We start from the raw sequence: 12,704 nt of genomic DNA on the forward strand, positions 1-12,704 counted from the left end.
TGAAGCCCACAATTAAAGAAACATTAGTTTTCCTCCATCAAGACATGGTCCAGTTTCAGACACTCAGAAATCCGCAGTATGCCATCAGCTGCTGTCGTCATGAGAAACAGCAGGCCTCTAGATCCTGACTAATGCAGCACCCATCATTCCAAAGAAACCTAATTGTCTGTTTGGAGTGAGAAGTAAGTGCCGCCTCTCTCCAATGCCTGTTACTAAATTATAGGTCTGCATCATGTTGGAACGAGAACACATAAAGGCTTTTGTGAAGTATACCACAATTTAAAATAAGTAAATAAAAATTTAAAATGTAAGCTGAAGAATCAAATATTGCAGTAAGCAAGTTGCTCACATGTAGTCGTCCATATGCACATAGTACGTTTTCCATTTGGAAATATTAATTTTGTAGTAATAGCCAATCAGAATGTTTTTTTTTCATGTTTTTTTTTCAAAATCATCTTAATCTGAATTTACCATAAATGAATTTGCAGCATTTTAAAATCAGGCTTCACAGGAGTCCACGGTTAAAGTCTAACAGAACATCTTTCGTAACGCGTTGGGCTAATTCTTCTCAGGTTCTGTCTTGGCGGAGAAATTGATGAGGGAGGCACTGGGTCTGTGTGTTAGGTACCCGCTGTGTGTGTGATCCGGTTCAAGATTTTGTTGAGTTCTCAGGGAGCTTTGTAAACAGCCTGCTCCCAGATATGATGTCAGAAGTAAGAAGGCGAGTAGCCTTTACAGCCGTCTGCCTAATAAAGTCAGGCACCACGGGTAAGCCGGGACTCACTTCTGCGTGTCTCCTTTTAGCTGGTTCTATTTTTAAACCACATTGGAACTAATTCTGAGTCTTAGAGGTTGAACGACAATTTTATCTTTGAGTTATTAATTTTACCCTGCCAGATACCTCCATGCCATGCTGAATGCTTTTTCTTTCTGGCCTTATCCTTGGACCTTCTCTCCCAGTTTTCAGAATTAGAGGAAAACACAGGTTGTATGAATTCCCTTCATTGGTCACTTATCACTTCTGTTCTTTGTTGTCATGTTTACATTTTTAGGTTAAATCTCCGTGAACTTGGACCCCTGGCATCTCATATGCGTTGGTTTATCTGGCTCATGGCAGCTGGAGGAACCATTTATGTATTTCTCTACCATGAAAAGTAAGAGAAAATAATTTTACATTTGATAGGTTTAAAATTCCTAAATTTTATCTGCAACACAATTTGTATTTGCATTTCAAAATAGTAGAAATACATAAACACAAGATATATCGTTTTAACAAATCTTCAGAACCATTCGGTATTCATTATTGGTGGACAGATTGCTGCAGAAAGAAATGATTGCCACCTCTGTGGTGTGATGACAGGGTGGACTTGTCCCTCATCTGAAATGACAATTTTAGAGTCTCTCAGACCTCATTTCACATCCTCAGCCAGACTAGCTTTGTCAGCAAACTAGCCTTCTCCTGTATGATTTTACAGTTACCACATGAGAAAAAGAACTGCTTTCCAATGTTTCTATGAAGGGTAAAGATAATAGATATTAAGCACCCAACACAACACTTACTCAGTTGTGTTGCACCTACTTAGGGACCCAGAAGATGTTCACCATTAGGGTTCCCTGAGAAAGGGGACGTTTGGGTGGGCATCTAAACTCTTAGTCTCCTAACCATGGGACACACTTTTTTTAACCCATTTTTCGTAGCTCATAGTCGTAAGTGTTAAGCAATCGAAAAAGGAAGCTTACTGAAATTTAGCATCTTATTCTAGAGGAGCCCTTCAAGGTTATCTATTTCCGCTTCATGCTTAAAAAAATGAGAGCATTTAGGACGTGCATCAAATTAGTGACTCATCTGGAATGAGGACCCATGTGTCCCAGTTCCTACTCCATGGCTCTGTTCATTATCTCACGTGCCTGGACTTAAGCAGCCGAAAGCCATGAAATCATTGTCATCGGATTCAGTTTATTAAATTCTTGATCTATTGTTTTTGGCAGAATGGCCGTCAGAATTGAACATAATTTGTGTTTATCACAAAGCATTAAATTGTTTTCCCTTTTCGGAGGAAAATGGTAGTTTTAGTCAACTCCTCTCCAACTTTGAAATTCACTTTAAATGCATTTTGACCATAATTAGCAATTCTGAGTGGTGTTATGTGTTGTGTATGTGTATATATATATATCTCTCCAAGAGAACAGTTTGCTTCTCAGGCTCAAACCCCTAATTTATACCCTTGGATAAAATAGGAAATAAAATAAGACAACTGTCTTTTCTCCTATTCTGGGCCTTCGGATGTAAACCAAACCCACATTCTTCCCCAGTTCCCTGAAATAGTTAACTTCATGGTGGACTTAGTATAAAATGCTACGAATGAGATGCGAGGCGCCCTTGGCACCCGCTTTGGCAGGTGTTAGGGAGGACCTAAATGGTGCCACGTACTGTCCTAGGCCCTGCGGACCCAAACACAAATAGCACGTGGTCCCCGCCTTTGGGCGGTTTCCAGTTTGATTAGGCAGAGATATAAGTTGAATTTCAGGATGGTGCATTTCTTAGCATGTTCAGACATTCTGCAGCCTAATGTGACGAACCTTAGAAATTGAATTTTATGCAGACGCAGAATAAAGAGACAGTCCAAAACACATGTCCTTCGTTCCTTAGGGCTCCCACCCCTTTGCCACTGAGAAAGTAGGCTGTACGCCGCTTCCCTGTGCAGCTTCATAGTCTCAGTGTCGCAGAGCGAGGACTGGGGTGGGGTGAGGGCAGACACCCTGGGGTTGGAAACGGTGAAGTGCATAGGGGACTGGGTTCAGTGATACCTATTTTTGGCAGAAAACATTTTCCAGGTAGCACATGGAATTTGATGCCTTAATCCCAAAAGAAATGCTAGTTCATTGTTACTCAGTGACAGTATTTCAGTTAGGAAGCCTAATGGTCTCCTACTGGAAAAATACATTTTCTTTGAATAGTTAAGAGTTTACATTTGTCTTTCCAAAAGAAAAAAGGGAACAACTGGTAAGGAAATGGTCTGTAGGGAATAGAGAAGTTAAATGAATGGTATTTCTGTTCTGCAGGTACAAGGTGGTTGAGCTCTTTTTCTATCTTACGATGGGATTTTCTCCAGCCTTGGTGGTGACATCAATGGTAAGAAATGGCTTCATAATTTTAGTTACTTCACCTTATTTCCTTTTAAATCTCTGTGACTGTTAATATTTTGTCTGCAGAGACAAGATGTAGCTTTTCTTTCTGAAGTTATGACATGTCCCTTAAAGAGAGACTCAAAAGAAAAAAATACATGAATTACAACGTGCCGCAACTTGTACTGGCTACTCTCTCCATTGTGGAAAAGCTGCACATTTAACTGTGTCCTTCCATGTGGCTTCTGCTGTATTTCTTCTTCTGTATAATCTTTCTGTTCACCCACCCCCACCCTTTTCCCAAAGAGGTGCGAAATGATGTGAAGGTGGGCATTTCTACTTGAATTACTTTTATCTTAACCCTAAATCCCTGGACAAGGGTGAATTTGAGGTTTCTTAAAAAGAAAATATAAATTAGTGACTTCTAGAACTTAAGAATTAAAAGGACCTCGTAAGTTCATTTGGTTCAATGCTTTATTGGATATTTTTCAGATCCCTTCACTCTTACTTTTCCTTTAACTTGTGTTTTTTTTGGGGGGGGGTAGTTAGGTTTATTCATGTATTTATTTATTATTTAATGGAAGTACTGGGCATTAAACCCAGGACCTCGTGCATGCTAAGCACATGTTCTACCACTGAGCTATACCCTGCCCCTTCACTTGCTTTTAAGTCATCTTATTTCTCTTTCTCAGGACAGTGCTTTTTTTTTTTTTTTTTTTTTTTTTGTTTAACTTTGCTTGAAAATTTCTTTTGTGGACTTTGGGTGAAAGCATGGCATTTCCTGTAGTAGCAGTTGGATGTATGTGTTTTGTTCTCCCATTCAGACGGACTACTGTTGAGAAATCAGTGCTGTCAATTTGAAACAGTAACATAACATAACAGCTTCACGAGCCCGTCCACTGGTCACTTGTGCCTTTAGTTTATGTGTTCCCACGTCCTAGGCTGCATTCTTGGGCAATAGCCAGTATGTTCATTAAGGCACTCACAGTGTATTCAGTTTGAACTCTCTTCTCAGCCTGCAACAGTCTAAATTGTACCTGTAATTCAATCCTGTGCCCACAGGCCTGTTACAAGGATGTGATTTTGCTGTGCGTAGTTCTTGCCCTGGTCACAGAAAACACCTGTGCCAGGTTTAGGATTTATAGGTTTGCTTATGTTTTTTTCAGAGGGTATTGTCGTATGAGAATGTAACAAGGTATGTTCATTGAGGTTTATGATGGCTTAAATAATTACCTATCACCAAAAATACATTTATACGTATATAGTGTAGTTGGTAAAGGCAACAAGGGATGGTGAGGGCAGGGAGGTGAGTGACAGAATGAGAAAGTCTGCCTTGAAGGCCATATAGTTAGAGGGTAACAGAGGACACCCAAAGCTATGTCAGCAAGGTCTTTGTGGCCAGGTTACTAATCATTAGAGTGGAACTTCAAGTACATTCCCTCTGGGTATCATAAAAGCAAGTTCATCCAGTATTTGTACCAGCCTAAATCTTTCATTGACGTTTTCAGAAGTGGTACAATAGCAGGTGACTAATGTCAGTGATCCTCAAACAGGAGAAGCCCCACACTTGCCCGGATAGAACTTAGACTCAAGCAGGAAAATACGGTTCATGTAAAATAAGAAACTACTGTGAAGTTTTATAATGTCTTTGATTGGGGAAAGTGCAGCCCGCTGTGGGAGCTCATGACACAAGTACCAGAGGAAACACTATTTAAGCTGATTCGGAAAGGCAGGTAGGAGCCAAGAGATGGAAAGGGTGATGCACGTGGTACAGGTAGAGAATCCAGCACGAAGGAAGCCGCAGAGACGGGGAATGCACGAGCGTCTCTGAAGCACCGAAAATAGTACCTGTGTGAATCTGCACGTATGCGTGAGGGGGTGTAATTTTGCAGGCAGAGCAAGTCTTGTAATAAAGCCAGTGAGCTAGGCAGAGAGAGATCAGAAACAACCTCATAAGCATCTGAAGGAACAGTGAAACCGTGTTAAGTAATGAAGGCTCAAACCTTTGGTGTTCCGGTCAGAAAAATGGGTATCAGACTTACTGTAAAATTAAGAAAAGGGCAGGAAACAACTGTTTTTTTGGCGTTGAACACAGATATGTAGGACTGTGATTGCTGAGGGGAGAGAAAGCAGAAGACAACCTTCAAATGCACCGCAGTTTTCTCCCGAAGAGCACTTTCCAAACTGCAGTGGGAGGAGGTGGAGCCCATGAGCAGCAGCCTGGGTGGAGGAAACAAATGAGCGTCTCAGCTCCCGAGCCGGCTGCAGTTTTGTTGCCGGGCACCAGAGAGGAGCGGGCCTCTCCTACAGAGGAGAGTCCAGAAACCTACAAAGGGGTCTGCTTCAGTCCTTGCCCAAATACGAAGCTGCATTCGTGCAGGACAAGGTTCTGTGTGTGCTCTGGCTGAGATCGCTCTGGGAAGGCTGTGGAATAAATGGAGATGCCAGAGGGAGCCTGGTGCTGGGGAATAGCAGAGTTCCAGCCAGCCAGCCAGCGTGGAGAGACCATGCTGAACAACTCGGGTATTCCATGGACCCTAGCAAGACCACACCTTAGGATAAGAGCTGCTCTGGCCCTAGAGTGAGGGGGCTCTGGCACTGCCCATTACAAAGCCCAGAAACCTCAAAAGGATAAAATTGATCCCCCAGTAAATAAACTGCCTACTGGAACAAACAGCGTTCTTTTGAGGAAGACAACAAAATCTATACTCTTTAACAACTTGGCATCCATTACCCAAACAAATATTATGAGATAAGCAACAAGCCGGAAGGCGTGACCTACATACCTAAGGAAAAACAGGTCAATAAAAACAGAGCCAAAGATGACAGAGGTGTTGAAATAGCATACCGGGACTTCAAAACATAATGGAGTAAACAGTTAAGGAAAAGAAATGGAGCTATTAAAAAATTGAGCCAAGTGGAAATTCTAGATCTGAAAACTGTATGTTAAGGAAAAAGTTTATTGGAGGGGTTTAACAACAGATGAGATACTGCAGAAGAAATGAACTTGAAAATGGATAGGCAAGCCCCAGCCTGGGAGAAAACATTTGCACTCTCTATGTGTCTGACAAAGGTCATGTATCTCAAATATATAAAGGACTCTAAATCAATAATAAAACACTGATTCTGTAAAAATGGGTAAAACACTTGAACAGACACTTTACAAACAGAAAGGTACACAAGTACCCAGCAGCCCTTGAAGAAGCGCTCAGTGTCACCCGTCACCAGGGAAATCAAGGAAATGAAAATGAAAACCTCAGTGTGCCAGCAGTATACACCCTGCAGAATGGCTAAAATTAAATCTAAAAGACTGATGCCACCAAATACCAGCAAGGATGTGAAATAACTGGAATCCTAACACATTGCTGGGGACAGTGTAAAATGGTAAAGCCGCTTTGGGAATTTGTTTAGCCGTTTATTATAAAATTAAGCATACGTTTATGACTCGACAGGTGTTACCCAACAGAAATGAAGACATATAGCTACGAAAGGACTTATAAAATAATATAAGTATGAATTTTTAATTCATGATAGCCCCCAAATGGAAAGAATTGATAAATTATGTTAAATCAATGGAATGCTAAGTAATAGAAAGGAATGACCATATACATTAGCACATGCGTGAATTTCAAAACCATTATATTGAGCAAAAAAGAAGACAGACACAAAAATGTACATACAGCATAATTCCATTTATATGAGGTTCTGGAACATAAAGGCTTAGTCTGTGGCAACAGCAGTACAAACTGGTTGCCTTGGTGGAAGGGATTGTCCAGGATTGGGAAGGGGAACCAAAGAGCTTTATAGGGTGTTAAGATACTAGTGTATCTTGGTAGGGGTTTAGGTTACGTAGGTGTGTGCATTTATTAAAACTCCCTGTTCACTTAAGACCTATGCATTACACTATGTAAATTGACAATTTTTAAAATGACCACCTCCCCCCAACCCTCTGCCAAAAAAAGAAAACAGCGAATGTAATTTCAGGAAACTGACCACCTTGGTTCTCAGTTCAAATCCTGATTCTGACACTTAAAAGCTATGTGACCTTAGTCAAATTATTTAATCTGTGTTCTAGCTTTCTCATCTGTAAAATTGGGATAAAGATAGCACCTAAGTTAGGGTTGTGAAGATTAAATGAGTGCTTCAAACAGTTCCTGGTACATGGAAACACAGTAATGACCATAATTAAGAAGACATACCTGGTTCCGTTTGTTTTAGGATTAACTATGTCCTGGTTCTTTGAAAGTTGATAAGGCAGATGTGGTATCTTGAACTATTAGCAGAATGTGTGTCAAAACCAACCTGCAGGCTTGGTTTGGTCTGTTGTTTATTGTTTCAGCAGAGGAAAGAGTGATGTCTTTGTCCGGGTTACTTCGTGTCTCTGGCCTTAGTGTCTTCATCTCTGAAATAAGGGGGTTGTGTGGGATGAGTGACTCTCATCACTGGGAGTCAGATGCCCCTGTGCGATTCCCGTGAAAACCTTAACCCTCTCAGAAAAATGTCCCTAATACACGTACACAGTGAATATTGTGTAATTAATGGATATTAATTGCTTTAAAACCTTTAGGAAATAGTGTGTGGGGGGTTACGTTTTGCTGTATTTTCCTTTTTAAAGAAAATGAAATCTGGGGTGGTGAGATGTCCGGTCTTTGAATTGGCCCCTTCCTCATCTTTTGATCCCACAAAATCCATGGTCCTTATGAGAGCTTAGACAGTAGGGCTGATCCTCACCTTGGCCCTGGACCTCCCACCTGGCTCTCAGGTCGCGTCCTCCATGGCTGCCATGGCTTTGGCCTGGAGCCTCCCCGCATGCCCTGTTAGGCTTGGCCTCAGCGACCCGCCCTGCGGCTCACAAGGTCGCAGCTGTCAGTGCCCAGGCCTCTGGGACTTCCACACGCGTGTCCCCTCTCAAGGCCCTGCCGCGACCCAGCTTAGGCTTCACTCGCCCTGCGGAGCCTGAGACCTTTCTCTTCCTGGTTCCCAGGAATCCTGGCTTGTTTTCTCATCCGCTTCCTGAGCCCTGCCCCTGTTCTCCCCTCTCGTTCACACAGCCCCGTGAACCTTGTAGGTCTTTGAAAACCAAGGGCCGCCTATGGGTTCTCCTTTTTGTGCTGAAGCACACACGACGGTTAATTTCCTGCTAAGCTAAGAAACTCCCAGGCCCAAAGACAAAAAGGCCTGGCAGCATCTAGAAGGCTGGAAGTCCATTGTTCACCTCGCATCCCAGGTCGCACCTCGCAGTGACTTCCTGGTCAGCCCCGAGGAAGCTGTAAGCTCGCAGAAGAGGGAGGAGTCTCGGAAAAGGGATTAGTGTAGCCCAGTGTCGGAGGAGCACAGAGGGTGTGGGTTGTAAGTGGAGTGGCGTGGGTGCGCCTGAGTCGGGAAGAGAGCTCTTAAAGGGGGAAGATGAGAGGTGGGATTGTACTTTATTAAAATGAACCGTCCTGTCTGGCTGTGACTGCAGCCTGCTTACACCTGCGGTCGACGGCAGGTGGCGCTGCTTTTCACTGTGGAACCTGTGACCTGACTGCTTGGTCCAGTCAAGACTGCCAACCCAGGTAGGAATCCAGGTCGATGTATGAGATAGACTTCTCAGTGTAGCTCCTGTTTACAGAGCAGGATTCTGTCTCTGCAAAGCTACTTCATTGTCTGGAAACTCAGGAGGCTTAGGGGGAGTTACAATGAACTCTTTAGCTTTTAACCTCAGAGTGACGTCATTTTTCCTTCTGTCGACAGAATAACACCGATGGACTCCACGAACTTGCCTGTGGGGGCTTAATTTATTGCCTGGGAGTTGTGTTCTTCAAGAGTGACGGCGTCATTCCGTTTGCCCATGCCATCTGGCACCTGTTCGTGGCCACGGCAGCCGCCGTGCACTACTATGCCATCTGGAAATACCTTTACCGAAGTCCAACAGACTTTATGCGACACTTATGACCAAACTGTACTAGGTCTCCAAACCAGTATTGTTTCAATTATGGCACTTAGGAGTCGGGTAAGAGCTGAAAATTGCACAAAGGAGGAAAAACAAAAAAACAAAAAAAGAAGACGACTGCACTGACTTTCTTTGTATCTTTTGAATATAATTACTGTGAAAGTGTAAAGGCTGTGTTCTGGAATTTTTCCCCCCTCACAGCTAATAAGGCAGTGAATTAATTATTCATTCCATTCCACTATCATGAAGGACTCTGGATAGACTTGGCCAGTTTGATGTTTACAAACCAGAATTTTGTATTTTAATTTTACAGATTTTACTACATGATTTTTTCTAAATTAACTAGGTCAGGTTGTCAAAGTCAGTGCAATAACAAAACTTCCTTTTTAAGAGACAGTGGTTTCTATCACTTTCCCATTAGCTGTGTGAAGAATCATGGACAGAACTTTCACTGCTTTTTTTACCATGTTTCATCTTGGCATGATGTGGTTATTTTTTAAATAGAAACTTCAGTTTTTTATAAATTTTTAAAAAAATACTTCATTGAAGTGCATCTCTGTGGTTCCTCATCCTTGTGAATTTTTGCAGCAAGCTGTCAACATTCCACAAGTGAACAGACAGACCTCTTCTGATCGTTTTATTAAGCATGGAGAAATTGCCGATTTTGAAAAACTGCAAGTTTTCCAAACTTTTCTGCCAACCTCTGACTCTGAATTCCGTGCTGCTTTGGGCCACATACTTGACCTAGTTTGGTTTACCCGTGATGGAAAAGTATTTTGATATCATTAACTTTTTCAAAAGACTCAACTTTTTCTCCGTGTCTTTGCCATGTTTTCTTCAGGGTCTTTTTCTGCAGCGGATGAGAATTCAGTCTGGCCTGGGAGCATGTTGTTGGGCTGACCGTCCGTTGGACTCCAGTGAATAGTGGGAATGCCTGTTTGGTGCCCAGTGGTTACGTCATTGTCACTTAGCTTTATATTATCAGTTTGATATTCATTTTAAATTGTGGAACTAGATGCATAAATTCACATTTCTACCTTTCCTTTGCATCTCCTGATATACTTTTTTCCTTTTTTTATAGAAAAGTATTTAAAGCATTGTCTGCCAGGTAGAAACTCATGTGTCTACAGTCCATGGGTTATATCCAGGCTCAGTGGAGTGGTATTTAATATATTGTTTTGGTTTTCCCTCAGTGTCTTACATTAAGATTAACGTATTAGTTGCTTTGTTGATTAATCTCTTGTTGGTGTTTTAATAAGTGGGATAACCTTGCCTTTTACTTTTAGATCAGGTGCTGATACTGCCTGTGTTCCAGTAATGGGTTTGATCATTGGAATTGTTGGATTGACAATACATTGAATTCAATTCATTGAAATTGTGTGCTGTTGTGGCTTTAAATGAGGGTTTATTTTGTGGGTGTATGTTTAGAACTCTCTGAATTTGGTAAATTATACGGGAACAGAAGAACTACTTTTTGCTGGTGACTTCTTAAATATGCAAGGTGTACCCAGTGATGACACCGACCAGACCACCCCTGGCTGCATGATCCTGAACATCTGAATGCCTATTATTTTATTGAGTATATTTTATTTTTAATATATTAACTTTTGTGGATTCATTTAAAGTCTGCTCAGAAGTAACACTGTCAAAACCACTAAAATGTATGTAAAAAATTGTGCTGTAGACTAAAATAAAATTGTTACTTGGATTTGTTCCACTGCCTCTAAATTAGATGACTGTGAAAATGATAATATATTTTTGAAAGCTTGAGCTCATCCAGCATTTGTAATTCGTATACTGGCCTTTTTTTTTTTTTTTTTTTTTTTTTGGTAAAGTCAGGATGGAAAGAAAAACAAAAGTGCCCTATCATCTAGAACTTTCCAGTCCATTTTTTTATGATAATGGAATTGCCAGAGCCAGCGTAAACATTAAAATCAACCCACATTTTCAGTTTAAAACATGCTGGTCTGGGCCTAAAGCTTATCAGTGTTACAGATGATCTATCTTTACCCAGAGAAACCTTTGGTTTAGTTTATGTAACATATTACACTATAGGGCTGAGGTTACAGGCTTTTCTGTTACCAAGCAGATACACATCATGTTGCAAGCCTAGTGTTAGATTGTAGTGTTAGATTTCCCTCTGCCTCTTCTGCAGGGCAGGTCACAGAGAGCGTCCACTGCTTCGTCCTTGGTCCGGGAACTGGGCCAGGAGCCCAGGTCTACATCCAGTTCCAAAGCCTCTTACTCCGTTTACACCACAGCATTGGTAGGGTCAGCAGAAACAAATGACTCGAAAAACTTCAGCTGAAAATTGGCCAGGCACGCACACGGAAAAGAAAACAAATATTCACACAGTTTAGAGCCTCCGTAAACCCTCAGGCAAGCCGCCGTCAAATCGTATTTTGAAGATTGAGGGTCCTGAAGTGTAATTATTCCCAAGAATTCTGTCCTCCGTTGCACCGGGGTAACCTCACGTCTTTCTGGACAGTCTGCCCACTTTGGCCTTCCTTGCTCCATATCTCCGGCCTAAATCTGTTTTCTGAAGGCCAGACCTCTCTGGTCAACTGCCCAGATGACCCCCGCACAGGCACAACTTACCCTGCCCCAAACTGAATTCATTCTCTCTCCTTATTCCCCACCAAACCCGCTTCTCTGACGTGTCCTGTCCTGGTTAATGCCATGGCTGTAGCCACAGCCGCCTGTTCATCCTTGATTTCTCCCACCCCTCAGATCCAGCCGGTCAGCCAGAGCTGCCACTTACGTTCCAGCTGCCAGCTCCCTGATCTGAGTCCTCGCCCCCTCCCCACTTCGGGGCCCTAGAAAGCCCTGCTTAGCAATCCTCAGATTCCTGCTGCTACTTTCTCATTTATCCCCCTGCCACAGGTTACACCTCCAGACACGTCCACCCTCCACCCTGCAACCAGGGTTTTCCTAAAAGAATCCAAGTTTGCCTCTCCCTGGCTTCAGAACTGCCATTGACTGTGAAGCCGACCACCTCCGCATGGCCTCTTCACACACGAGTTCTTCCTGATCTTCCTCTTCCCAGCTGAACCCCACAGACCAGCCTCAGCACACCTTGCCCTCACAGTGCCTTTGAAACTGCACTTCTGTCCCTGCTGCTCCTTGGCCTGGAATGCCCTTCCCCTAGCCCTTCCCCTGCCCTGGAAACGTTGGCTGGGTCCAGTCCTCCACCAGGACCACCTCTGCTGCGCAGTGAGCGGTGCCCTCCCCTGACTCTGCAGCCCTGACACTCCTCCGTGGCCCTGGCGTGTCACCCTGGGACGTGTCTGCTTGTCTGCCCCCTCTCTGGCCCGGGACTGACTTCTCTCCAGGCAGAAGCTGAGCTGAGGAGCATCCATGTTGGTCCCCAACACAGCGCTGGGCTCAAAGAAGGAGTGGAAAGAGGGCTTGTGAATGAAAGGAGAGCCAGATGGGCAGGTTGGAGGATGGTGTAGTGGAAAAGAGATTGAAAATAAAGTGGTTTTAGGACAGACTTGGTTTTCACCCAGCTCATCTGGTCCATGAAAGCCAGGCAGTTCTCACTGACTGGCGGGAGCCTGACTTCCAGTTCCTTGGCCTCACTGGCTTCCCTGACCCAGGGTCAGCTAGAACGTCTGTAGCAACCGCAGCAAAGCTGCTGAGA

General features: G+C 43.1%; 1 protein-coding gene across 2 annotated transcripts in view; it reads left to right on the top strand.

The window, feature by feature from the left end:
- The window catches only part of MMD (monocyte to macrophage differentiation associated), a 26,207-nt gene extending 15,432 nt beyond the window's left edge, over positions 1-10,775 (top strand). Inside the window, exons 5-7 of one of the 2 annotated variants that reach the window (XM_010951095.3) lie at positions 1,053-1,154; positions 3,064-3,133; positions 8,863-10,775. In XM_010951095.3, coding sequence (XP_010949397.1) covers positions 1,053-1,154; positions 3,064-3,133; positions 8,863-9,063 — 373 coding nt within the window. In that variant the 3' untranslated portion in view covers positions 9,064-10,775. The remainder of the gene's footprint in view (positions 1-1,052; positions 1,155-3,063; positions 3,134-8,862) is intronic. The other variant, XM_045513794.2, reaches the window with a different exon arrangement.
- The last annotated feature ends 1,929 nt before the right edge of the window (positions 10,776-12,704 follow it).

Source organism: Camelus bactrianus, chromosome 16 (assembly GCF_048773025.1).
Source record: "Camelus bactrianus isolate YW-2024 breed Bactrian camel chromosome 16, ASM4877302v1, whole genome shotgun sequence".
NCBI classification, from domain to species: domain Eukaryota; kingdom Metazoa; phylum Chordata; class Mammalia; order Artiodactyla; family Camelidae; genus Camelus; species Camelus bactrianus.